General features: G+C 44.6%; 2 protein-coding genes across 6 annotated transcripts in view; one reads left to right on the forward strand and one right to left on the reverse strand.

The window, feature by feature from the left end:
• The window catches only part of SRRT (serrate, RNA effector molecule), a 34,126-nt gene extending 17,776 nt beyond the window's left edge, over nt 1–16,350 (forward strand). The window contains exons 3-20 of one of the 3 annotated variants that reach the window (XM_074225376.1): nt 5,790–5,918; nt 6,985–7,131; nt 7,373–7,561; nt 9,297–9,466; nt 12,152–12,330; nt 12,473–12,571; nt 12,685–12,802; nt 12,933–13,102; nt 13,263–13,324; nt 13,439–13,517; nt 13,669–13,857; nt 14,195–14,368; nt 14,469–14,622; nt 14,767–14,960; nt 15,363–15,519; nt 15,724–15,846; nt 15,938–16,070; nt 16,157–16,350. In XM_074225376.1, the coding sequence (XP_074081477.1) occupies nt 5,790–5,918; nt 6,985–7,131; nt 7,373–7,561; nt 9,297–9,466; nt 12,152–12,330; nt 12,473–12,571; nt 12,685–12,802; nt 12,933–13,102; nt 13,263–13,324; nt 13,439–13,517; nt 13,669–13,857; nt 14,195–14,368; nt 14,469–14,622; nt 14,767–14,960; nt 15,363–15,519; nt 15,724–15,846; nt 15,938–16,070; nt 16,157–16,232 (2,542 nt within the window). In that variant the 3' untranslated portion in view covers nt 16,233–16,350. Of the gene's footprint in view, nt 1–5,789; nt 5,919–6,984; nt 7,132–7,347; nt 7,562–9,296; nt 9,467–12,151; nt 12,331–12,472; nt 12,572–12,684; nt 12,803–12,932; nt 13,103–13,262; nt 13,325–13,438; nt 13,518–13,668; nt 13,858–14,194; nt 14,369–14,468; nt 14,623–14,766; nt 14,961–15,362; nt 15,520–15,723; nt 15,847–15,937; nt 16,071–16,156 lie in introns of those variants that run through there. The other 2 variants (XM_074225377.1, XM_074225379.1) reach the window with 2 other exon arrangements.
• On the reverse strand, nt 7,664–23,504 carry ACHE (acetylcholinesterase (Yt blood group)). 3 transcript variants are annotated; one of them, XM_074225382.1, is made up of 5 exons: nt 23,319–23,504; nt 20,099–21,162; nt 19,270–19,754; nt 18,562–18,731; nt 7,664–7,923 (listed from the first exon to the last, which is right to left on the reverse strand). In XM_074225382.1, the coding sequence occupies exons 1-5, from the start codon at nt 23,386–23,388 to the stop codon at nt 7,907–7,909; spliced, it is 1,806 nt and encodes a 601-aa protein (XP_074081483.1). In that variant the 5' UTR covers nt 23,389–23,504; the 3' UTR covers nt 7,664–7,906. The 3 variants fall into 3 exon arrangements, with proteins under 3 accessions (XP_074081483.1, XP_074081482.1, XP_074081481.1); XM_074225381.1 differs by lacking the exon at nt 7,664–7,923 and adding an exon at nt 16,382–17,790; XM_074225380.1 differs by lacking the exons at nt 7,664–7,923; nt 23,319–23,504 and adding exons at nt 16,382–17,790; nt 22,746–22,896.
• Nucleotides 23,505–25,018: the final 1,514 nt, after the last annotated feature.

The raw sequence follows: 25,018 nt of genomic DNA on the forward strand, positions 1-25,018 counted from the left end.
ATTTCTGGGCAGGACAAAGGTCTTCCCAGTTTCTCTCAAAAATACTCATTTTTCATTTCTTATGGCATTACAACATTCCATTATATTTGTATACTACAAATTGTTTAGTCTTTTTCCCTATTGATGCCTGTGATCTTAGTTTTACTTTTTGACTATTATGAAAATAGGGGTTACTTTAATTTGTGTTTGGATCTTTTTCTTCTTTCTTCCATCTTTTGGGGGTATATAAACTTGGTAGTACTATCTGTGCATTAAAGGAGATATGCCTAGTGTAAAAATGTTTGAAACGGTTTTTTGGAGCATTCATAACTTTACCAATATTACATTAATATACTGTTTTCCTAAAGCCCTGGCTTTATTTGTTGTTTTTTTTGTCACGTCTGTCAATCTGATGACTGGGAGTAGCTTTAATTTGTATTTCTCTTAATTATTAGTGATTTAGGGGACAGCTAATGGAAAGAACACTGGCCCTAGAGTCAGGAGGACCTGAGTTCAAATTTGCCCTCAGACACTTAATAATTTTCTAGCTGTGTGACCTTGGGCAAGTCACTTAACCCCATTACCTTAAATAAAAAAAAATTTAAACTTATTAATGATTTGGAGCTTCTTATATTATTTTTGATAGCTTATCTTTCTTTGAAAACTACCTGTTAATATCTTTTGACCATTTGTCTATTTGGGGAATGACTTAGTCTTTAGGTCATTTCCTTCTAAATTTGTTCTGAATATGAGTTCTTGGAGAAACTTCAAATAATTTTGTCCCCAGTTACTATTTCCTTTCTAATATTAACTGTATTAAGCTTTTTTGGGCAAAATCTTATTAATCTTATACATCAAAATTGTCTTTTTTATCTTCTGTATCCTTAGCACTGAATAAGTAATTAAGGCAATTGTATCATTTTTGTATTGATTTGATCTACTTATGAACAGTTAATATTCCTACAATTATTTAGATATCTATTTCAGCAACCATCTTTTACAGATGGATCTGTAGTGTTCCTATTTGTGACTTAGTAGATAGACTAACAAATATTTCATACCCTCTAGTTATTTTGAATAGAATTTCTTTTCAATTTTTCCTACTGAGTATTGTTAGTTTTTTTGTAGAAATACCAAATATTTATGTGAATTTCTTTGATTTCCTGAAACTTTTCTGAGTTTTTAAATTGTTTTATTGTCCTTTTGATTGGCTATTTAGATAATTCAAAGGAAATCATCATATCACTTATTTAATAAAATAATTTTGTTTCTTTTATTCTTATTCCCTTGATTTTTCTTTCTGTCTTATTGCTGTAGTTTAATACCATTTGGGTTATTTTATTTTTATAAATATGATTCTTGTATTTATGGTGTTCCTTATGTTGAACCTACACTATATTTTCATTATTACAAATCCATTCTGGTTATAGGACATTATCTTTCTAATATGTTGTATGATTTCTTTTCTCTTTGTCTTTCCCTAGTTTAAGTATCAGGATCCTATTTGTATCATAGCAAATGATAAAAAGGTTGCTTCTTTTCTTATTGTTGCAAGTCATGTAATATTGCAATCGTTATTTGAATGTTTGACAAAAATTTATCCATCCAATCCTGGTTTCTCTTTACCGTATCCTCTTTGGATGGTCAGTTTAGAACTTGTGCAATTTATTTTTCTGAGGATTGAGTTAAGTTTTTTAGTTTCTTTCTTTCTTTTTTTGGTTAAGGTAGGCATTTCACATTGTTGTTAAGCATCCATTTCTTGTAAATTTTTTCTTATTAGTATATAATTAGTAGTTCCTAATTCCCTTTATTTCCTATATAATTAGTCAGTAGTTCCTAATTTCCTTTATTTCCTCTTCAGTTGTGTTGCTCTCTCCTTTTTCACTTTTGATAGTTGCTTTTTGCTGTTTTTTTCCCCAGATTAGCAGTTTCCTTTTTATTCTCATGTAGTAAGCACTGAAGAAGTGTCAGCTCTAATTTTTCTAAAATTCTGTTCAGTTTATTAGCGTCTTAACTTTTTAATCTTTTGATTAGATTTTTCTCGAGCCACAAGGGAGTGTACCTTGCAGTTCTTTACTTTTATAGATGTACTTTCTCCAATTCAATTAATTTGTTTTCCCTTAATTTAGATACTATGTTATAGTGCAAGTGTGTGCGAAAGTAAGTGCCTTTTGGGATAATGTAATTTCTTTCCCTTTAACTTTTCTTTATTTACTGTAGCCTTATCAGAAATCATGATTGTTACATGTGGTTTATTGAGTTGAGCTGAAGCATCACGAATTTTACTCTAGCCCATAATTTTAACACTATAAATGCTTCGTGTATTTCTTGCAATCAACATAGTTGGGATTCTGTTTTCTAATCCATTCTGCTATTCTCATTATTCTCAACTATTTTATGACTGAGTTCATCTCTTTCAAATTCACAATTGTTAATTATTCCATCTTAGGAAGATGATGATGAAAAGAGAATTAAATGTGTTTAGCACCAGCTCCAAGTTTAATGCAGTTTGCTCCAGCTTTCCTCATTCTTTTCCTCATCTAGAACCCTTCACAGGTTCCTTTCTTTTATACTTCTCTTCTAAAATTCACATTTTTTCTTTAGATCCCAAGTCCCCCCCCACTCATTCCTCTCTTAACATGCCCTCCTTCCTTGTATTGCTCCTTCTACCCTTTCCTTCCATCTTTTTTTTTTTAGGTTTTTGCAAGGCAAATGGGGTTAAGTGACTTGGCCAAGGCCACACAGCTAGGTAATTACTAAGTGTCTGAGGCCAGATTAGAACTCAGGTACTCCTGACTCCAGGGCCAGTACTCTATCTACTGTGCCACCTAGCCGCCCCTCCCTCCATCTTGTTTAATTAAATGTATTTCTGTACCCAACTCTACATGTATTCTTTCTTCCTTTGATCAGTTAATATGAGTATGAGGTTCTGGTGTAAAATGTTTCCCTTCAGACAGGTTTATATATATTGTATTGTTGCCTATTTGTTTTCAGAAAATCATGCACTAATGTTTTGACTGGCATTGCTGGATTTGGATATCTTGCTGATGTGGGAGGGATCCATATTTATAAAACCAAAGACTCCCTTAGCATCACCTATCAATAGAAGTCCTATTTTCCTATTAAATCAGTCCTTGGAGTGATAACAGTTCTTGAAAAGGCAATTTCACTATAATCAATATAATCATTCATATGATGTCTTGATCTTCGTTGATTATAAAGCATAACAGCAGATAATAAAAGACCAGTTTATGTGAGTTAATTTCTTCCACCCTGCTCTCTGACTTACTAGACTACTCCTGTGATCCCTGATGTATCATTTCCCCATATTATAACATAGATTATCCTCATTTAGTCCTTTATGATTTTCTTACTCATGTTTACTTTTTTGTTTCTATCTATGTTTCATTTTGGTTTTGTATTTCCAAGTTTCTAATGTGCTCTGGTCTTTTCATTGGTAATCAGAAATTAGACCTGGAGAAGGAAATTGCAAACTACTTCAGTGTCTTTGTCAAGAAAATTGCCAGAGGGATCATCAAGAGTTTGTCAGTCTTCTCAGGAGCTTCCACTAAGCATCTGCTGTCTTAAGAACCAACCTGGTGGAGGGGGGGGGGGTTGCAAGTGGGTGATGCAGTAGATAGAGCACCGGCCCTGGAGTCAGGAGGACCTTAGTTCAAATCTAGTTTTGACACTTAATAATTACCTAGCTGTGTGACCTTGGGCAAATCACTTAACCCCTCCCCCTCCATTCACTTGCAACCCCCCCCCCCCCAAAGAAAAAGAACCTACCTCTCTAGGGCCAAAAAGCATGAATCTTTTGAATTGAGCAATCAGTGACATAAAAGAATCACAATTTAGAACACTTTGTGCTATTTTTTCCTTTCAAGCCACACCTGCCTGAAATAAACCTAATCAACCATCCTTATCCTATGTGAAATAGGCATCTCCTGGTGTTTGGAAATTCCTTCAGTATTTCCTCCAGTGTTCTGGAGACATTCTTTCCTTTATTCTGGTGCTAGTTCTGCTGTGGTTATTCTATCAACAGGCTTCCCATGAAGCTAGAGGCTGAAGATTTTTGTTTATTTTGTTTTCTGAAGTTATTCTAATTTTTTGTCATTAAACAAAGTAAAGCATAGCAATGACCAATAGAGAGCATTTGTTTCTTTTTCTTGTGTTGCTAATGTTAGCACTCTTAGAACTATAGCAAATGGCAATAGTGACAGTAGACATCCCTTATTTTTTGAAAGGTAGTGGGGTGGAGTGACTTGCTCAAGGTCCCACAGCTAAGTAGATATTAAGAATCTGAGGTCAGAGTTGAACTCAGAACCTACTGACTGCAGGGCCACTGCACTACCTAGCTGCTCCCTATATCTTTTATTAGAGAGATTTACAATTTTTCTAGATAACTGAGAAAGCTCTAATTTTAGGTAATTATCATTTATCATATTGTAGAAAGGTCTTGTTAATTCATTTTTTGAGTGTTTATGAGTGTTTTATTTTAACAAAAGCTTTTTCTGCATCTATTGATCCTCTGATTTTTTTATTGCTTTTGATATTGTGATCTTTTATATCTGTAGGGTTTTATTGTTAGAATAATACCATCCATGCACTCTTAGTATAAATTCAGTGTGATCAAAGTGAATAATCTTTTATATGTTTCTATAATTGCTTTGCTAATGTCTATAATAAATTTTACATAAATAATTTTAGTGGTATTGGTCTATTTTTTTTTAAACTTTACCACTAATGGTTTGGGTATTAGAAGCTATTCTCTTTCCTTTTCTACCCCATCCCCCAATTCTATTCTTCACACCTTTATCAGGTCAGTATTTTTTTGTTGTTCTTTTTTTTATTGTAGTGACCTTATTTCTATTTAGATGACTCTGAAATCTATATAACCAGCCTTAGCCCTTTCTCCTGGGCACCAGCTACAGTACCAACTGCCTACTGGACATTTCAAACTAGATGTCCCATAGACAATTCAAATTCTTCTCTACAGGTCCAAAACAACTCATCTTTTTGCTCAAACTTGTTCTGCTTCTGAATTTCCCTAGTTCTCTCAGGGGCATCACCATCCTTTAAGTCTCCCTCTTATCTTCAACTCCTCACTGTCCCTTACTTCACATTCTAACCATTGAATTGAAAATAATTTGTTTCCAACTGAACAATAGTTCTTGATTCTGCCCCTTTCTCCACTCTTACAATGATCTTAACTTTGCATTAGTCTTTTCTAATTGACCTCCCAGCTCCTCTACTTATTGTTCTTTAAAGACCATCTCTGATCTCCATGCTCCAAACCCTGAAATTCACTCTTTTCTCTTCTACCTCAAATAATCTCTTTTCTTTAAAGACTCGGCATGAAATGTTCCTAATCTCTCCCACCTTTCCTAGGCCCTTCTTCCTAATACTACTTTGTATTTTATATAGGGATAAGGACTAGATCAATGATCATTGTATAGGGAACTGCAGGATGAGGAAACATCTCCTACCAATATATTTAGCAAAGGGCTTTATAAATATTATTTCATTTTATCCATATAACTACCATGGGAGATTAAGTGCAGTTATCCTCATTTTGCAAAAGACGAAACTGAGGCAATCATTAAATGATTTGCAGCTTTGAATTCAGGTTTTTCCTGACACCACTGTGTATATCAGCTTAAATAATATCTCTCTTGATACACTATAAATTCAAAGTGGGATGGTCATTATTCTTTTTGTCTTTGTATTCCTTGCATCTAGCAGTGTTCCTGGCACATCCTAGGTGATTAAAAAATACTTATTGAATAAATTTATTTTTGCAATTCTAGAGAGTGGGATCGTGGACGAGATCGGAGGAGCAGGGGGGAGTATCGTGACTATGATAGAAATCGGCGTGAACGCTTTTCTCCACCACGCCATGAACTTAGTCCTCCCCAAAAACGAATGAGACGAGATTGGTAAGGATGCCAGAGCTTAACTTTGCTTTTTCTTGCTTTGATTTTTGCTTGTTTTTTAAATTACCATTTTATTCATTAATTTTTTTCCTTCCACCTCCCAAAGTAGGGGAAAATTCTTTTTAAAAAATAAACAACGGTCAAGCAAAAATATAAATTGCTTCATTGGTCATATCCAAAAATGTATCTCATTCTGCATCTGTCTGTCCCTTTTCTCAGAAATTGTCTAGCATGCTTTACTGATCCTCTGGGATCTTGATTGGTCATTATAGTGATTAGAGTTGTTAAGTTGTTCCAAGTTTCTTTATAGTGGTTTTGTATAAATCAGGCTCTTATTCTTTTAACTTGCACCATTTCATAAAGATTTTCCTATGTTTCTGAAACTTTATCTTTTGTCATTTCTTATGGCACAATATTATTGTATTACTATAATTTATTCAGCTATTCATTGGTGGAAACTCCTTAGCTACTGCTTGTTAGGGGTTTTTTGCCACCATAAAATTAGTTGTTTAAATTGTTTTTTATTGTGCCAAATGGTTCTTTTACTTTTTTTTTTTAAGATTTTTGCAAGGCAAATGGGGTTAAGTGGCTGGCCCAAGGCCACACAGCTAGGTGTCTGAGACCACATTTGAACCCAGGTTACTCCTGACTCCAGGGCCGGTGCTTTATCCACTGCTGCTTTATCCACTGCGCCACCTAGCCGCCCCTGCTTTTTTTTTTAATTAAATCTTTGGTGGGGTATAGTCTTATATTACTATTTTGTGTCACATGGTTTAGTGACTTTTTTGGCATAGTTCCAAAATTGCTTTTAAGAAGTCCTAGACTAATTCATAACTCTACCAATAATGCCAGAGGTTTTCTACCATATTTTTGTCAGACTCCAACTGAGGAGTTTCTTTCCCCAAATCCATCATTCTTATCCACTTCATTTGTAAACTTTCTTTTCTGCACTGTCAATCTCTTTCTCACCAAGCCATCTTTGTCTAACACTGAATAGTTCTAGCTTCCTCATGCTTTATTCTGTTCTTCAGAATTCTCATTTTCTGACTTTCATGTTCTTTACTCTCAGGGATGAGCACAGCTCTGACCCATACCACAGTGGCTATGAGATGCCTTACGCTGGGGGAGGTGGAGGCCCAACTTATGGACCTCCTCAGCCCTGGGGCCATCCTGATGTCCACATTATGCAACATCATGTACTACCTATCCAGGCCAGGTAAAGACCCACGGAAAAATTAGAGAAGTTTTGGAGAAAAGATTGTGGTTATTTAGTACCTCAAATGGGAAAAAAGGGGCTAATAGGGAACTAGAGACTGTGGGAAATGGAAATGGGCACTAGTTGATACATGGACTAATGTCCATGTTGGGTGAGGAATGGGGCTGTTGGCTACCTTGGCCCCCCATCCCCCCACCCTCTTCCCCCCAAACCAAGACCCCCCGACCGGGCCCCCCCCCAGGCTGGGCAGCATCGCAGAAATCGACCTGGGTGTTCCACCACCTGTCATGAAGACCTTTAAGGAGTTTCTGCTATCACTGGATGATTCCGTGGATGAGACAGAAGCTGTTAAGCGCTACAATGATTACAAGCTGGAGTTCCGAAGGCAGCAGATGCAGGACTTCTTCCTGGCTCATAAAGATGAGGAGTGGTGAGTGCCCCCTCCTTACCCATATTCCTTTCCCTTGGCATGTTTCCCTTGGCCTAGGAGGTGGAACCCGAAGCCCTATGTACCCTGGAGTTCCTGAGGGTTTGGGGAAGTGCCCAACATTGTTGTGATCTCCTAGGTATAAAGACTCCTGTGTTCCTCCACCTCCACCCCCAATATCATTGTCCTCAATGAATTAGACACTACCTTCAGGGAGCTGGCTGGAGCCCTCCAGCATTGTCTTTCTCCTGTGGGTGGTAGAGAAGCTGTTCTTTCCTTTTGCTGGCACAGAGAGAACCAAGGGCTGTGTCATCCCCAGTCTTTGTACCCTTTGTGACTCATGGTCTCCTAAAAGTGACGTGACTCTAAACAAAAAAAGCAGAGATCTTGAGGTCATCTTTAAAGAAAAACAAAAAGAAACCCCCCAAAAAACCTTTGATTCTTTTTTTTTTTTTCCGTTTGTGGATGTTTTGATTTTAATCAATCATCTTTTCCCCCCTCCTCCTGCTCCTCCTCCTTGAAAAGAGCCAGAACCGGGAACTACACCCACCCATCGCCGGAGCTCGGAGCAAACCCATCTCACCCCCACCACACCCAGCCCATACACCAGCCCCCCTGGGCCAAGCTGTGCTCCCCCCCGCCAGGCAGAGAGAAAGGGCACCACTGTGCACAATGCAGTGGCTTAGATGAATGTGATTTCGTAGGCAGTTAGTCAGTCAGGGCCCCCTCCGCCAAGCCATGCGGGGTGGGGCAGCGGGCCGGGAGCCCACCCCAGCCAGGAGCCAGCCGGCCCAGGCCCACCAGCCAGCACGGGTCGGCCTGGCTAGTTAAATCTTGAGCTCTGTTTGACCAAGCAGCCAAGGTAAAGTCCCTGGAGGCGACGCCTGCGGCTTTTCCTTCCTTCTCACACTGAACTTTTGGTTCTCTTTTCTCCTTTTCATATATTTCTGTATCTCCTTTTCTCCCCATTCTGGTCCATGTTTCCTTCTCTGTTTTACCCTGTCTTTTCCTGTCTTATCTGCCTTTTGAATCTACTTCAGCTTTTCATACTCCACCCCCCTCCTACCTCCCAATATCTGCATCTCAATTTTCTTTTCTGTTTCAGCACTTTGTTTTTCTTTCTCCTACCCCCTCCCCCAACTTCTTACTTTTCTCTCTTTCTCTATCCCCTAGGTAGTGCCTAAATTATAAGGGACAGTCATTTCTTCCACTTCCTATCTCCATTTTTGTCTGTCTTCCCAAGGGGAGATAGAAGTATCAGGTCCTTCTTGACCCCTCTTGGTGTGTGTCAGGTCCTTTCCCAAACCTAGAGGGATTGGGGGTAATAATCCTTTTAATTCTTGAAGGGATATCTTTGGGGGCATAATATTATCTCTATTGGACCTGGCAACACTGACCCCATTTATCTTAATATTCCAGAAACCTAGGGAAATGAATCAAGGGAGCTGGCCTCAGTTACTCCAGTCTTCCCTAGTCTCTCCATTTTTCTGGAACCCAGAGTTCCTTGATCCTGGATTTACCCAAATCTTCTCACCTAGAGCCAATCTCTTTGATCTGTTTGGGGTGGCATGATAATTCTTTGTGTTCCCCTCCCCACAGTCTCCTGTTCTTAACCATTTTTTGTGGGTTTATGAGGAGGGGGAGGTATACCATGATTTTCTTGGATTCCCTCTCATATCTATGACCTGGGCTACTTGTGACAATTTTTGTCTTTTCCCCTTCCCATTTCCTTTCTCAGGTTTCGGTCCAAATACCACCCTGATGAGGTGGGGAAGCGACGACAGGAGGCCAAAGGAGCCCTACAGAACAGACTTCAGGTGTTCCTATCTTTGATGGATAGTGGCTGGTTTGATAATCTCCTTTTGGACATTGACAAGGCTGATGCCATCATCAAGATGCTGGATGCAGGTGTGGGTTTATAGAGTATAGATGGCTTTATCCCTGAAAGTTCAGGGTCTGAAGAGAGCAAGAGGCCAGTATATCCAGGTCTTTAGAGTAGGGGATGGGGAGCAGAAAGCCTCCTGAAAAAATAGAGGCCATTTCATTACTCCTCAACATCATTTTCCATTTACTCCTAATTGTCACAGTCTGTGATTTAAAAAAATGTCAATTCCTCTATTTGTACCCTTGCCTCTCTTGCCCCTAATCTTCATTCTTTTACTTTTTCTTCTTTCCTGCAAATGTGCACAGATCTCCATTCGACCCTACCGTCCTCTCGAGCTTAGTAATGAGTATTGTATATCTTTCCTTCCTCTCAGTTTACTTATAGTGATAAGCTGTCTTCTTGTTCTGGGAATGAATAGGGTTTCTATCACTCTGAAATAAAGAAACTTTAGTTCACCCCAAAAATCTAGTAAAGGGTACAAATGCTTTTGAGTTCTGGATTCATTTCCTCACCTTCCCCCCTCATTGAGAAGACCTGAATAGTAATAACTATCCCCTGGAGACTCAGCTGGCCGGGTCTAGTTAGGTCTATTTCCTTTTCCTCCACCTCTTCCTCTTTTCCTTACATGTTGGGGTTCTGTTATAAGTGATCAAAATTTATATTCCTTTTTGATCATATACTTTCCAAGGTATCTTGGGGTTTAGGGCTAGATTTTTTTTTTCTTCCCTGTTCTATCATTTCAATTTTTTTAGTTTTCTGACTGGAACAGTTAATTAACTCTATTGTTTCATTGTTTTCATTTTATGATTTCTTGAATTATAGCTCTGGAAAATCAGAGGGCTTTGATGAAGCCCTTTGAGATTCAAATGTCTTTAAATCCAGTAATAAGTCTAAGCCCAAGCTTCACTTGCTTGCTGTTGGTGTTTTAATGGCTTGAAGTGAGTGTAAATAGTAACTGTTTCTGTTTTGGCCAGAAACTCTGAGGATTTTCCCTTCCCTGATTGTTTCTTGCCTCAGACAAACTGAGGCAACTTTGACCTAAGTCTTGCCACTAGACTCCAAATGAAATGATTCTGGAGAAATGATTTTGCATAGCTCTGCCTCACTCAAATTCAACAACTTTGGGAAGGCAAACAATTTGATAAAGATTACACGTGTATTGTCATGCAAAACAGTGTTATGAGGGGAAAAAAAAACAAAAAGAAGCATGCTTTGATTTACATTCAAACTCTCCATCAATTCCTTTGGATCTTGGTTTTGATAAGAAAAGCTAAGTCATCACAATTGATCATTGTACGTTATTGCTCTTGCTGTATATACTATTGTAAGTTTGCCCAGGTTTCTTTGAAGCATTACAGTATCACAAAACTTCAGCCATTCCCTAGTATTTTTGTATATGTAGATCCTTTCTTTGTATTACAGGCCTAGTAGTGGTATTGTTCCATCAAATAATATGCACAGTTTTCTAGCCCTTTGAGTATAGTTCCAAATTGCTTTCCAGTGTGTCAGTGTCCCCATTTCCTTTTCTGTCATTAGCGTGGTACCTCAGAGTTTTATTTTGCATTTCTGAAAGGCTCTAAATCATATGACTAAAAACTGCTTTGACCATTTATTATTTGGGAAATGACTTGACTCCCCCATCCACCCTGTCTTCTTTACCCACATGAATGTGTATATGGCTCATTTGCCAATTCTGATGGAGGGCTAGGTTCATGTTTGCCACCATCCTCTCCACAGGAGTAAAAAAAAAATTATGGTTCTTTTACATGAGAATTACTCCATTCTACCTCTCCCTTCCTCTGTTAATTTTATATTTTTAGATATCCTGGCATAGTTGTTCACATGTGTTCTTAAGAGTTATAGTATCAGGAGTTTAAACAGTTTAACCTTATTAAAGATTTGTCTTGCCTATTTATCTTTTAATTTACCTGTTCTTTCCTACCTCAGTACTTCAGGAATTTGACTTTAATAATTTTACCTTGATAATTTCATGGCCAGTTCTAATCTGTAAGGAATTATTTTCTTCAATATCTTTTTTACTAACTTTTTCTTCTTTCAATTTTTCCTCTATCTCTTGAGACCAATTTGCATTTTGACTTTGTTGTCTTCAGAGTTTGTATTTTGATCTTCCCTGTTAACTGCAGTTCCTTCTTTAGATATGGATTCACAAATCCCTTAAAATTGTCACCCCATGTTGTGTGTATAATGTTCTTCTGGTTCTGCTCATTTCACTCAGCATCTTCAATATCTTTTACTGAATCATCATCCATGTACTGAACCCTGACATCTTTGACTTCAACATTGTACCAGCTCTCAAATTCTTTTTCTATTCAGTTATTTATAAAACCACAGATCATTTCCCTTTTCAAAATCTGTCAGTTGCTTTCAGGATAAAATACTCTTTAGCTTGGCAGTAGACAGTGTGGGTCCCCCAGGAATTCATTCCCTATTACTCTCTTTCATGCCTCCCATTTCTTTTTATTATATACCAGTTAAACCTACTTACTCCTTTTTCCCCTAACTGGATAATCAAGGCTCAATGCATATGCATCTCTTCAAATTTTCACAAATGATATGTTTATTTCTCAAGTAGAACTTGAGCTGCTTGAGGAAGGTGACTGTTTTTTGTGTCCCCTAGCATAGTGCCTTGCCCATAGTAGGTACTTCAATTTCCATTTGGATTGTAATCTCTTAACTTTTGTCTGCAGCTGTGATTAAGATGGAAGGAGGCACAGAACATGACCTCCGGATTCTGGACCAGGAAGAAGAGGATGAGCAGTCAGGGAAACCCGGAGAACCTGGCAAGAAAGAAGATGGAAGAGGGGGCTTAGGACTTACTGATGGGGAAAGAAAAACTGATAAGGATGACAAAGATGATAGCAAACAGGTTGGGAATGTTGGGGCTCCTAGGATGTGGGAAAGGGTAGGAGTGGTACTGATAGGAATTCTGAACTCACCTTTATAGAGAAAAGGGCCAATGTAACTTGTGTGGGAGATATAACACCTCCATGTTTTTTCTCTGCTTGTAGACTGAGAATGATAGTATGTCTGATGATAAAGCAAAAAAACCTGATGGTGATGGGGAGAAAGATGAGAAGAAAGAAGAGCCTGAGAAAGAAGCTAAGAAGGTTGTGGGCCTGTTGGTGAAAGGACTGTGAGCCTTAGGGTTTTGGAGAGGGGTTGATCCCTGATTTCTTGCTCATTCTTTGACTTTTCCAACCACACCTCCCATTCCTTACAGAGCAGTAAGAAGCGGAACCGGAAGCACAGTGGGGATGATAGCTTTGATGAAGGCAGTGTTTCTGAGTCTGAATCTGAATCAGAGAGTGTCCAGGCTGAGGAGGAGAAGGATGAGGCTGGTGGGTTTAGTCCTGTTTATAATCTAATTTTTTTTTTCATGAAGGGGGTGCGTTTAGGTGGATGAGAGTTGGGAGGGAGAAGCATGAAATTACTTACTCCTCTCCTTCCACCAATTCCCAACTCACACAGAAGAAGCTGCCAAGGAGAAGGAGAAACCCAAAGAGGAAGATCGAGAAAAGCCTAAAGAGAAACCCAAGGAAACACTTGGACTTGAATTCAAACCCCGACCTCTACACAAGACTTGTTCCCTTTTCATGCGCAATATTGCACCTAATATTCCTCGAGCTGAGATAATCTCTGTAAGTGAGATGGGGATACCTTATTTGTCAGGGAAGTATTTGTATTGATACACAATACACATATATATCTGAAAGTTTTCCTTTACCCCTCATCTAAGTAGATCAGGACTGTGAAGAGAAATGTGAATTCTAAATAACTTGTGTTCTTTTTACCTCCCAGTTGTGTAAGAAATACCCAGGCTTCATGCGGGTGGCTTTGTCAGAACCCCAGCCTGAGAGGAGGTGAGCTGGGAAGGACGGGATATTTGGGTACCAAATGGTACTAGATGGGCTAGATAGGTAGTTTTGATTGAGATTATTATGAAGTTTCACATATCTATTACCACCTTTACCTAGATTTTTCCGTCGGGGTTGGGTGACTTTTGATCGAAGTGTAAACATCAAGGAAATCTGCTGGAATCTGCAGAATATCAGGGTGAGTACCATAGAAGTAATGATCTGTTGAGCTGTGATCATATAAGCTTTACCATGGAATCCACTGGACATGTTCAGGGTATCCTGGATTCTTTTCTGTTCCTTCAGGGACAAATTGAATTGAAGTAGTAGCTTTCTAATTATTCTAATAGCTTCGAGAATGTGAGCTGAGCCCTGGTGTGAATCGAGACTTAACTCGACGGGTCCGCAATGTCAATGGCATCACTCAGCACAAACAGATTGTACGCAATGACATCAAGCTGGCTGCCAAGCTGATTCATACTCTGGATGATAGGACCCAACTTTGGGGGGCCGAGTCTGGGACCCCTCCCTTGCCCACGGTCAGTGATTCATCTGTATTATAACTTACTTTTCCTGTGATATTATGACTCCTCTGTCATCATTGCCGACCTTCCCTCCTTCCCTGAAGCCTATGTAGGTTAGGCAAAAGTCAAGGCATTGCCAATCTAAAGTCACTATTCTCAGTACTATTAAATTGTGTGGGGGAATCATTGTTGCCTCAGCTTTCAAATTCTGCCTTCCTGAATAGGGAGGTTTTGAGCTAGCATAGCCAGATGTGGTAAGCAACCCAATTCAACCAACTTTGGCTGGTACCTTTTATTTTCTAATAACCCACCTGCCCTCTTTCACTCTAAACCTCCCCCCCCCCCCATTCAGAACTTGCCCTCTCAGAACCCAATCCTGAAGAATATCACTGATTACTTGATTGAGGAAGTGAGTGCTGAAGAGGAAGAGCTGCTAGGGAACAGTGGAGGAGGACCCCCTGAGGAGCCTCCCAAGGAGGGTAATCCAGCTGAAATTAATGTGGAACGAGATGAAAAGCTGCTCAAGGTGAGGGGGAGTTAACTATATCAATAGGGGTATGGAGAGGTGAAGAGGCTATTGTAAAGGCATGAGTATAGGGTCTCTTGATACCATATTATCTATACAGGTTCTTGACAAGTTACTCCTGTACTTACGTATTGTGCACTCTTTGGATTATTACAATACCTGTGAATATCCCAATGAGGATGAAATGCCCAACAGGTGTGGCATCATTCATGTTCGAGGACCTGTACCCCCAAACCGCATTAGCCACGGAGAAGGCAAGACATCCTGTATCTGCCCTTGTTCCTTTTTCTATATCCCCATTTCCTCTTTAGTATTTACTTCTCACTACCCTCATCTGTGATTTTTTTTCTTATCTTTCCTTTGGTTCTGTATTTCACCCTAGTATTCTCTTCCAACAGTGGTAGAATGGCAGAAGACTTTTGAGGAAAAACTGACGCCCTTGTTGAGTGTTCGGGAGTCTTTGTCAGAGGATGAAGCCCAGAAAATGGGACGCAAAGACCCTGAGCAAGAGGTGGAAAAATTTGTCACTTCCAACACACAGGAGCTGGGCAAAGACAAGTGGCTATGCCCCCTCAGTGGCAAGAAATTCAAGGTTAGGAGTGATGAGAAGACTAGGGTGAAGGGTTATGGGGGGGGTCTTAGGGGATTTTGAAAGGGAGAATAGTTGAGACAATGATCAAAAGAGTAAAAATATGAAAGAATACACCAGTCACCTTCTGAAAGCTATCCAAGGAACAAAGAAGTAGGGCAAAGTAAATCTGTTTTTGTCCTTCCTAGAGACAGATAACTGATGCACTGGGCCTGGAATCCAGAAGATCTGAGTTCAAATCCAGCCTCAGTCACTTTCTGTGTCACTCTGGGCAAATCTTTTGCCAATAAAACCTCATGGGAGGGTATGCTCCACGGGGTCACGAAGAGACTGAACAATTTGTCCTTCCTAATGTTTTTTGGGCAAATAAGGGAGCTATGTTTTAACCTGTCTTTTCTGGCCTAGGGCCCCGAGTTTGTACGTAAGCATATCTTCAATAAGCATGCTGAAAAAATTGAGGAAGTAAAGAAGGAGGTGGCCTTTTTCAACAATTTCCTCACTGATGCCAAGCGCCCTGCACTGCCTGAGGTCAAGCCAGCTCAACCACCTGGTCCTGCTCAAAGTAAGAAGTGCTTCATGGAGATTCTAATTAACCTTGCTCTAGGCAACTGTGACTCCTAACACTACCCAGCCTGTTGTGCTCTTAAAAGTAGTCATTTACCTTTCCTAGTCCTTCCAAGAATCTTAGGACCCAGATAACAAGATTTCTAGGACACTCATTCCCATGAATCCATCCTCCCTTTATCCCCCTCCCCCCCTTACGCAGTAATTCATGTTCCGGTCCGTGCTGTACTCCCCCCAGGCCTGACAGGACTCCCCTACCCACACCAGACACCCCAAGGCCTGATGCCTTATGGTCAGCCTCGACCACCTATCCTTGGCTATGGAGGTGAGTGTAAAGAATGAGTTGGGATCATTTTGGGGGAACTGGGAGAAAATTGGAGAAACAATAGATGTCCTTAAACATGTTTCATTCCCAGCTGCTGCTGTCCGTCCCACAGTCCCTACAGGAGGACCCCCATATGGAGGCCCCCATGCTCCTTATGGTGCTGGCCGTGGCAACTATGACTCGTTCCGGGGCCAGGGTGGTTATCCAGGGAAACCCCGAAACCGGTAAGATCCGAGATTTCTAGCCATCAGATGTTCTTTCCATCCCAGCTTTAATAAATCTAACATCATCTTTTCTGATGTTTTCACAGTATGGTTCGAGGTGACCCACGGGCAATTGTGGAATATCGTGACCTGGATGCCCCTGAAGATGTCGATTTCTTCTGAACACATTGTCCTTCCCCTCAACTTCTGTATTCATGATTCCCTTCCCCTTTTCATATCCAAAATAATTTTTTTGTATGTTTAGCCGTACTGCCAATAAACAGCTTTCCACATGACTGGGGCAACTGAGTGTGCAGAGTAGAGTCCCAAAGTAGCATTATCTGCCTATGGCAGATAAGACTCATTTTTATTTACTTTATCCTTCTGAAGTTGGGAAAATTACATGTTACAGATTTCTTTAATGTATAGTCTTTGCCATTAGTTTTCACAAGTTTAAGTATGTTGGGTATATAGCCAACACTGACTGTATTTAAGACCAGATAGAGCATTTTTTGTTAGCCTCAAAGGTCAGTTTTTACCCGTTTACTGGAGTTGAAGAAATGGGAGTCAATAGCTGTGCCTATTTTTTTTTTTTTGCCAGCTCATCCAACCAACCTTTATCCAGTGAAACGGTTTGGCCTTTTTTTCTTTTTTGGCCTTGGTCCCCTTGCACCCACAATTCTCTGAACTTCTTTCTTGCCCTCCTAACAGACACTTTCTATCTACTAAGTGGATAGGCACTATCCAAACTTTTTTAAAGTCAGAAGTTTTTATCTCTCATCTCTATTGGACCTTGATGTAGGATTCTGGAAACCTGTTTATGGAATACCATGTTGCACTGACCTATACCCACAGCCATAGCCCATCCCAGAAGTGTTCAGGCAGGTTGGGCCCTTGCTCAGGTGTGCATCCAAAAGCAAGGCCAAGTTGTATTGTTTGTAGAGCACTAAATTTGAGTTAGCACACTGCAGATTTTGGGGGTTGTTGGACACTGATGAATGGAAGGGGTTCGGATAATGGCACATTTTGCCTTGGACCCGATAGCTGTTTTTTTATGCAGGGCCCTTCCTTAACCTTTCTCTGCTGCAGCTTGCTGCTCTTTGCAGTTTGCCGTAGGCAGCTCTTTGCATATTAGAAAATTACTTTGGTCACCCTGAGGCTTCACAAGATTATGGGTGCCTTAATGACCATGACTTTGCTCGGTAGCTGACTCTTAAGTAAAGTGGACCTCTTAAGATACGCGTTCTCACTGTACAGCGCCAACCGATTGAGTACTGCTGGAGCTCACTATAACGTGGGCGCCAAAGACGCGCTAACGCGCTCATTTATCTCCCGAACCTCGGGCTTTTCCCAGTCCCTCTCCCTTTTCCCCCCACCAGGCTCACACAAACTCTGAGACTAACTTTATTGGGGACCCAGAGGGGCGCAGGTACCGCGGGGGGAGGGGACTCGCAGCCCGGGACATGCAGGGAGTGGAGAGAACCCTGGAGGACGGGGCTAGCCCCGCGGCTTTATCCTCTATATCCCAGCCTAGAAATAGTATATACTGCTGTGGAGCTGGGGAATTTGGGGGAGGCTGGCTTCCTGGAGTGTCAGAGGATCCAAGGATCCGTATCCCTTCACAGGTCGGAGCAGCGCTCTTGTTTGCTGTAATGGTCGAACTGGTTCTTCCAGTGCACCATGTAGGAGCTCCAGCGGTGGAACTCCGCCTTCCACTGGCGTTCCGCCTCATCCAGGCTATCTGCCAGGGGGCCGGGGGCCGGGGAGGAGGGGTTTCAAGGAAGACATCGGAGGGAGGAGAAATGGGACGAGGGGAGGAACCGGACAATGAAGATGAAAGCGGAAGAGATGCAACAGAAGATGCCCAGGAGTGATGGAGACAAGGAGCCGCATTAGACAGGGAGGAGAGGAGAGAAGAGAAGAGATAGTTAAGAACAGTCGCGTTAAGGGTGGGGTGGTGGTGTTGGGACTCGCAAGGAGACCTCAGCCCCTCCTCTATGTTCATGTTCAGGATACAACAAATATTTGCCTTTTCATGTAAAGAACAGAGAAAGTGTCAACGTAGGTCACTATCTCCAAGGAAAATTGGAGGGCGGGGTGGAGTGGAGGAGCGCTGAATCTGGAGCTCCCTGAAATCGCGGCCCCTCCCTGTGGCCTCTGGAAAGTCGCAGTAACCCGGGGCATGGGGAGGAGGGTGACAAGTGAGTTTTCGGGGCCACTAGAGGAAGGACAAAGCGGCCAAGGCTGAGCCCTGGGGCGGCCCCACCTCCGGCCGGGGCACTAGGGCGGGAGGGGGAAGAAGACCGTGGGTTACACCCTGATGGATGGAGAGATGGGGCCCCCGAGACGCCTTCCCAGCACCACCATCCCCCGAGCTCCTGCACATCCCTGGCTGCTACCCTACGTACCGCCTGGTCTGCCCCGGCCTGCCGTCTTGGGCCCTGCCCTTGGCTCAGGGGCCCTCCTCCTCGCGTCCTTCGCCCCCTACCCTCCTTTCTAGCGGTCTGCTTACCGGTGGCGCTGAGCAGCTTCGGCAGAAATCGGTTCCAGAAGGCGCAGGCCTGCGCGCGTAGCCCTCGCCGTACTTCCAGCGGCCGCAAGTTGAGGCTTACGTACTGCTGAGCCCCCGATGTGTAGGGGGGCCAGCGCGGGGCTTCACGCTCCCGGGGCTCGTTGGGATCGCTGGGGGAAGGGTGAGGACAGAATCAGAGCCGGGCCCTCCAGGAGCTGCGCCTCCTCCCTTCTCCCTCTTCGCATAGCATCCCCATTCCCCCTATACGGAGTGCCTGGCACACAGTAAACTAGCTTTTATTGACTGCTGTCTTCTCTTTGTATCTGCAATCAGGGGATATGTGTTCAAACCCCATCTTTGCTACTTATTTGTGTGGGCTTGAGCAACTTCCCTCGGCTTCAGTTACTTCATCTCTAAAATGAGGATCTTTCAGTTCAGAATTTTTGATCTCCATCTCTTCTCTCCTCCCTCTCTATCTCTGTCTCCCATTATCTCAGCCATGTTTCCTTTTCCAGTTTCACAGTCATCTTTCTCTTTTCATTATTCTTTCATCCCTTTTCATCATCTTTCCACCTAATCTCCATCATCCCCAATTACCCCTTTATTATTTAGGATGCTCTTCCCCTAGTTTCCTTGTTTTTCCACTTTTCTTGCCTATTCTTCACCTGAATCTTATTATTATCCCATTACTTTCCCAACCCAACTGACCCTGTACGGGCAAAGTTGGCCCAATATCTCATCAGGCGTCGGGCAAGAATTCTCTCAGGGCCAGTGTAGTTGAGTGTTGGTTCAAGGGGAAGGCCAAAGATAAATTCAATCTCATATCCATGGGGGACACCCATCCAGAGAGGCCAGGACAATGTAGAGGCTCGATGGTCAAATACATAGGCATAAACACGGGCACCTTGTGCAGCAAGTCCTCCAGCTAGTTGGGCCACAGGACATACCACATTATGGTCACCCACAACATCACCCAAGGCCTCTCGAAGCCGTGCAGGGTCATCAGGGTGTAGCCAGTCTGTGTAGTGCAGAACCACAGCCTCTGCTGCCAGCTCACTTGCTTGAGGAACCCCAACCTGCACTCCAGCCAGGAATTGGGCCCGATTGATCAGAGACTCATTATCCTTGCTGAAACCAGGGGCCCCATAGACCAGGAAATAGGAGCCCTCATCCTGTACTACACCTACCAGCACCTAGGAAAAACATGTCAAAAAGATGGAAAAAGTCAAGTACAGAGAGATAGATACACAGAAAAACAGAAACCAAGAGATGGGGAAAGATGAAAAGAGAGACCAGGGCTGATAGGAATAGAGTCCAAAAGAGGCAAATAGGACAAATATAAAGAACAAAAGAGAAAATTTGTAAGATTGAGGAGAAAAAAAATACATTAATTTCCATTCCTTTTTTTTCCCTTCCCTACTAAGTAAGCTATTTTGAGATCTAAGTACTCTCAAAGTTAAGTCAAGTGAAATGAGAGGTGAAAGAGAATTTGTGAATTTGGGGGATTAATGAATGAGGAGCCCAAAACCACAGTTACCTGCAGGCCATGAAAGTCCCCAGCATTGATGAGGGCCTCAGGAGTATCACTGAGGAAGTCTCCATCCACAACAGGAACGAAAGAGAAACGGAAGACACTCTGTTGGGGCAGCACCTGCCATTCCTGATCCACAAGGTCCTGAGCTGGACGGGTCCTCAGGCAGACTATCAGCTCAGTGTCATTGCTGCCGGTGGGACAGCCCACTAACCTAGCCAGCAAGGTGGCCCGTCTACGAGCCTCACCTGCCCCTACAGTGGCCCAGGGTCCATTGGGAGTCCCACTCTGCAGCACTGCCCGATGGAATAATCCACGACTTGGGGGTGAAAGCAGGTGCATGCCTACAGAGGCAGCTCCAGCACTTTCCCCAAAGAGTGTCACTGACTTTGGGTCCCCTCCAAAGGCTGCTATATTGTCCTGTACCCATTGCATTGCTAGACGCTGGTCCAGCAGCCCCATGTTGCCTGGTGCCTCCCGGCTCCCTGGTAATGCCAAAAAGCCAAAGGCACCAACTCGGTAATTCATGGAAACAAGCACAGTGCCCTCAACCCTGGCCAGGAATCGTCCATCATAAACATCAAGGGAGGAAGCCCCGCTGTAAAAGCCACCTCCATAGATCCAGACCAGGACTGGTGCTGGAACCACTGGTCGGGGGGAAGGTGTCCACACATTGAGATATAGGCAATCCTCACTTAGCTCCCGGTTAGGATTCCACATTTCAGACCCTTGGAAACCTGGATACAGGTTGTCCACGTATTGGTAGCAGACATGCTGGAAGGATGTGGCATCCAAGACCCCATTCCATGCCCGTTTGGGTTCTGGAGGCAAGAATCTCCTAGGTCCTACTGGGGGCTCAGCAAAGGGGATACCCAGAAAAGCAGTAACAGGGCCTCCTGGGGCACTGAGGTGAATTCCACGAAGCTTGCCCTCTTTTACTGTCACCAGCAGGTCAGGATCCTCAATAGTTTCAGCTTCTACCCACCTGCCGAAGAGGAAGAGGAGGAGAAGAAGAGGTGGGGAAGGACTATGAAGAAGCAGTAGAGAGAGTCGAATAGCCATACTGGTGCCTGCAAGGGTAAAGAGGGACAGGAAGTGAGATGGTCAAGGAAGGAGGAGAGGGAGGAGAAAGAAAGCAAGGAGATCAGAATTTTGACGTAGTAGTTATGCTGGAGAAACAGGAGGGTCGAGCAGATAGAAAGCCCCAGAGACAGAGCCCTTTTGTTTCATGTTCAGAAGGTTCTTTTTGGTTTTGGAAGCCTCCACATCTCAGTCCACACAACCCACAGTACACGGAGGGTGAGGTCTTAAGAGAATTTGGGGAAGTCGGAGTACAAGATGAGAGAAAGGGCTCTTAGAAAACTGCCCTTGGGTCAGTTCTGGGGTTGAGTCAGGAACCTACCCTTACCCTGCCCTGATCTGCGCCTGTCACCTGGCATAGAAGCCGAACTCTGGGATGGTTCCTATCCGCAGTTGTGCTCTATCCCAGAACCAGCGGACCTCAGTAGCTCACCCCCACTCCCACACCCTCCCCACTTCCACAACACTGTGCGTTGGGACTGCAGTTCCAGTATCCAACCAGGGAGAGTCAGCAGCCACTGAGAAAAGTGTATCAGCCTACTTTCCCCTACTCCCCAACCCCCATCTCTCTTCATCTCCTTCCACGCTTCCTACCTCCAAACCAGGAGCGGAGGAGCGGGGCGGGGGAATCCTCGGCTTTTGGCAGGGGCGCAAGGTTAGGCAAGAGGACACGAGACACCGGGGTCACTAAGGTGTCGTGGTCCCCAGATCGGGGGGTTGGGTAGGTGTTGGGGAAAGAGGAACGCCCAGCCAGCCGGCCTCTATTTTGGGGACAGCAGCTGCGGTTGTTCCGGTATTTCCATCCAGGGATCAAAATTCCCCAGATCAGGACGGAAATTCCCCCCCCACCCCCCACCCCATCCTCGCTGTCCTCTGGAGGATCCCCAGTGAGGTTCTGAGCCTCGGCGGTGAGGCGGGGCGGGGGGTAGCGGGAGAGGAGGATTAACTAGGAAACACGAGGAAAGGGGCTAATTATAAACCAGGGGCTTCCGCTGGCACTACCCTCCCTTCCACACTCCTCTCCAGCAGTAGGACAGAGATGGATTTCCCTTGGGGGTGGGGAGGCAGGGAACCCAGGCGGGATCAGGAGACTGGGGGAAAGGAAGCTGGGGATATTGGGGTGGGAGGTCCCGGCAGCCCCCTTGGAAGCCCCGGCCCCACCCCAGGGACCCAATAGACTTGAGATAAAATGCTCTGGCCCTGGGAGGTGGCGGCCTCTCAAGGACTGCAGGGGCAATGAAAAGCCCAGTGAGCCGGGCAGTGCGAGTGAAGTGTGTGTGCAGGTCTTTGCAGGGCAGGAGGAGCGCTGAATTTCCTCCCTCTCCGCCCGAGGTGAGGGCCCGGGTGTTTGGAAGTCTCGGTGATGCTATAGGCCTGGGGTGAGGGGTAGGGGGTTTGTGTGAGGAGGAGGGATTGCGTGTTGGGGGAGGGGGAGCGGTGTATTAAGGTGGAGGGCTGGCAGGGGATGTATGAGGGGTCTGCGGACGCCTATGGATGCACGCATACGCCCGAGTTGCGCCTTCTCAGATGGGAGATGAGGGGCAAGACTAGTGTGGAGAGGCCGGGGTCTTACCTGGGCCGGGCAGGCCGGGAGCAGGAGGCGGAGGAGCTTCCCCAACGCAGGCTAAGCCGGCTCTGACAGCCGCCGCCGCCTCCTCCCCGCCCCCAGCCTCTGGCACACACCCCCCCACAGGGGCCGCTGGGGCTCCGACTCCCCCGCCCATTCCTTCCCCCTCCGCTCGGCGAGACGCCGAGAGACATACTTAGACACACTTACAGTGACAGAGACACCGACACACGGGAGGGGGCAGCCCCGGTCCTAGAGAAAGACGTGACACACACCCATAAAGAGCGGATGGGCCCACATCAGCCCACAAAGAACACCCCAGTGTGGCAGAGGAGATGCAGACACAGTGATGGACACACCGAAACCTAGTGTCAGACAGTCCACCCCCACCTTCTAACAACATACACAGGCGCTTGACATTGGGACCGGGCGATCCAGTCCGGCCCAGGTGGTGCAGGAACCCAGGACTGGGCGGACGTCTGCCCGCACATCCCATGTCCTTCTGAGTCAGCAGGAGGTCAGGCCTTCCTATCCCATCCCCCAAATTCTCGGCTCCCCTAGGTGCCCCGCCACATATACCTTGAGGGCGGAGTGAACTCTCGAAAGACAGGACTGAGGAAACCCATGGAAGAGGGATAAAGGCGGACATTGGGGAAGGACCAGCACAAGAGATAGGAGAACTGCTTAGTAGGACTTGGGGTGGGGTGCCTCAACCCCACCCAACGCTGCCAACCTCAGGAGGCTCCTTGAGGCAGCTGGCTTGGATTCCCCCAGAACGTGTGTGTTGGGGGAAGGGGCGGGAATATTCTGGGACCCTAGTCACCAATCAGAAACCTGCTGGTCCATGACATCACCAGAACGGGTCCTCATTGGCCCATGCCACCGGCAGTTGGTGAGCTCCGACTCTTCGTGCCCGAGCCACTTCTGTCTCCCGGTTCCTCTCTCTCTGCCCTCACACTTTCTCCTCTCCCTCCGCTCCCCGCCTGTCTCCCAGCCGTGCCACACGAAGGCCCCGGGGGGGGCCTCCATGGGCAGGGGTCCCCTCCTCATCGGTCCTGCCGTCACCCTCCCTCTCCACACGCGCCTCTCTTGTCTTGGGGCAACCACTTGTTTTGGAGGGAGAGCCCCCACGTGCTCTGTATGGGAGCCTCTGGAATGGGATGCAGGCGTCCCTGGAGGCACTCGGGATGTTGCCAGTCACTTCACACCTAGGCCACCATTCCCGATTTGCTCCCAGTCTTTCTCTTTGGCAATCTCCGTACCCTCGGTGGGGATGCGCCAGGGGCGGGGGAGACGGGAGGCTGGTGAAGGCAAGGCTGGAGAGCCTTGGGCAGAAGGGGGAAGTCGTTATCTGTCTCCTGCTCTTCCCAACTTAGGAACCCTCTAAAATGGGCCCCCCGGCTCCTTCAAAAATGGGAACCTCCTCTCTAATCCCCTTTCCTGCCTTCCCTTCCTGGTCCTTCTGGCTATGGGCTGAGCTTCTTGCCACCCACTCCCTAGCCTAACCTAGTTAGAAACTCCGGCTGAGTCCAGGCAATGCCTCAGAAGGTTATCTCAGGTCTGTCACTGTTTTTCGTTTTAGAGATCACATCTTATCCCATCCCCTTCCTTTCCAGGAGTACGACCCTGGGGTCCCCTCCCTGGTCGTGCCCAGGTGCAGGGTTCTTGTGCCGACTCCTTCCCCTTCTTCACTCCATGCCCACGCCATCCCCCGCCTGGGCTCAAAGATGCAGCTTCACTTCTATCCTTCCTTGTAAGGCAGTGGAGACCTCCAGGTGGCACCAGCGGCACAATACTCTGGCTCGAGATGGGATTCGGGGCTCTGGTGGAAAAACCTCGAAGCTTTGAAGGTTCGACCTCCATTTTTTCCTCCTACTGTTTTGCTGTCGCTTGCCCCCTATATTCCCATCTCCTAAGGGGACAGGGATTGATGCTGGATATAGATTATAAGATGCTGGGAAACAGATTATAAGATTTAGAGGTAGAAAGGACCTGAGAGATTATCTAGTCTTTCAATTTACAGATTAAGAAACAAGGGTCCAGAGAAGCCTAGCTATTTGCCCGGGGTAGAAAGTGGCAGAGCTAGGACCGGAATCCAGCATCTTTGATTATAAGTGAAATCCTCTTTTTACTTCGACATACATTACTTAACCCCTTAGGAACATAAATATAATCTTGATCAGTTATTAAAATTAGTTATTTGGGTAATAAAGCTAAATTTTGCATGAAAAATAAAATAAAAAGTATGTATGGGAAGGGTGTAGAGGAAGAGGCTTTAT

Source organism: Macrotis lagotis, chromosome 2 (assembly GCF_037893015.1).
Source record: "Macrotis lagotis isolate mMagLag1 chromosome 2, bilby.v1.9.chrom.fasta, whole genome shotgun sequence".
In the NCBI taxonomy this organism is placed as follows: Eukaryota; Metazoa; Chordata; class Mammalia; order Peramelemorphia; family Peramelidae; genus Macrotis; species Macrotis lagotis.

Excerpts from the sequence above, each read along its gene's own strand:
- ACHE (XM_074225380.1), bottom strand. The coding sequence starts at position 22,896 with ATGGGCGGGGGAGTCGGAGCCCCAGCGGCCCCTGTGGGGGGGTGTGTG. Across the intron at positions 19,755-20,098 it reads GGGACTTTCATGGCCTGCAG|GTGCTGGTAGGTGTAGTACA; the intron begins GTAACTGTGGTT and ends TGTTTTTCCTAG. Across the intron at positions 17,791-18,561 it reads GAAGCTGCTCAGCGCCACCG|ATAGCCTGGATGAGGCGGAA; the intron begins GTAAGCAGACCG and ends GCCCCCTGGCAG.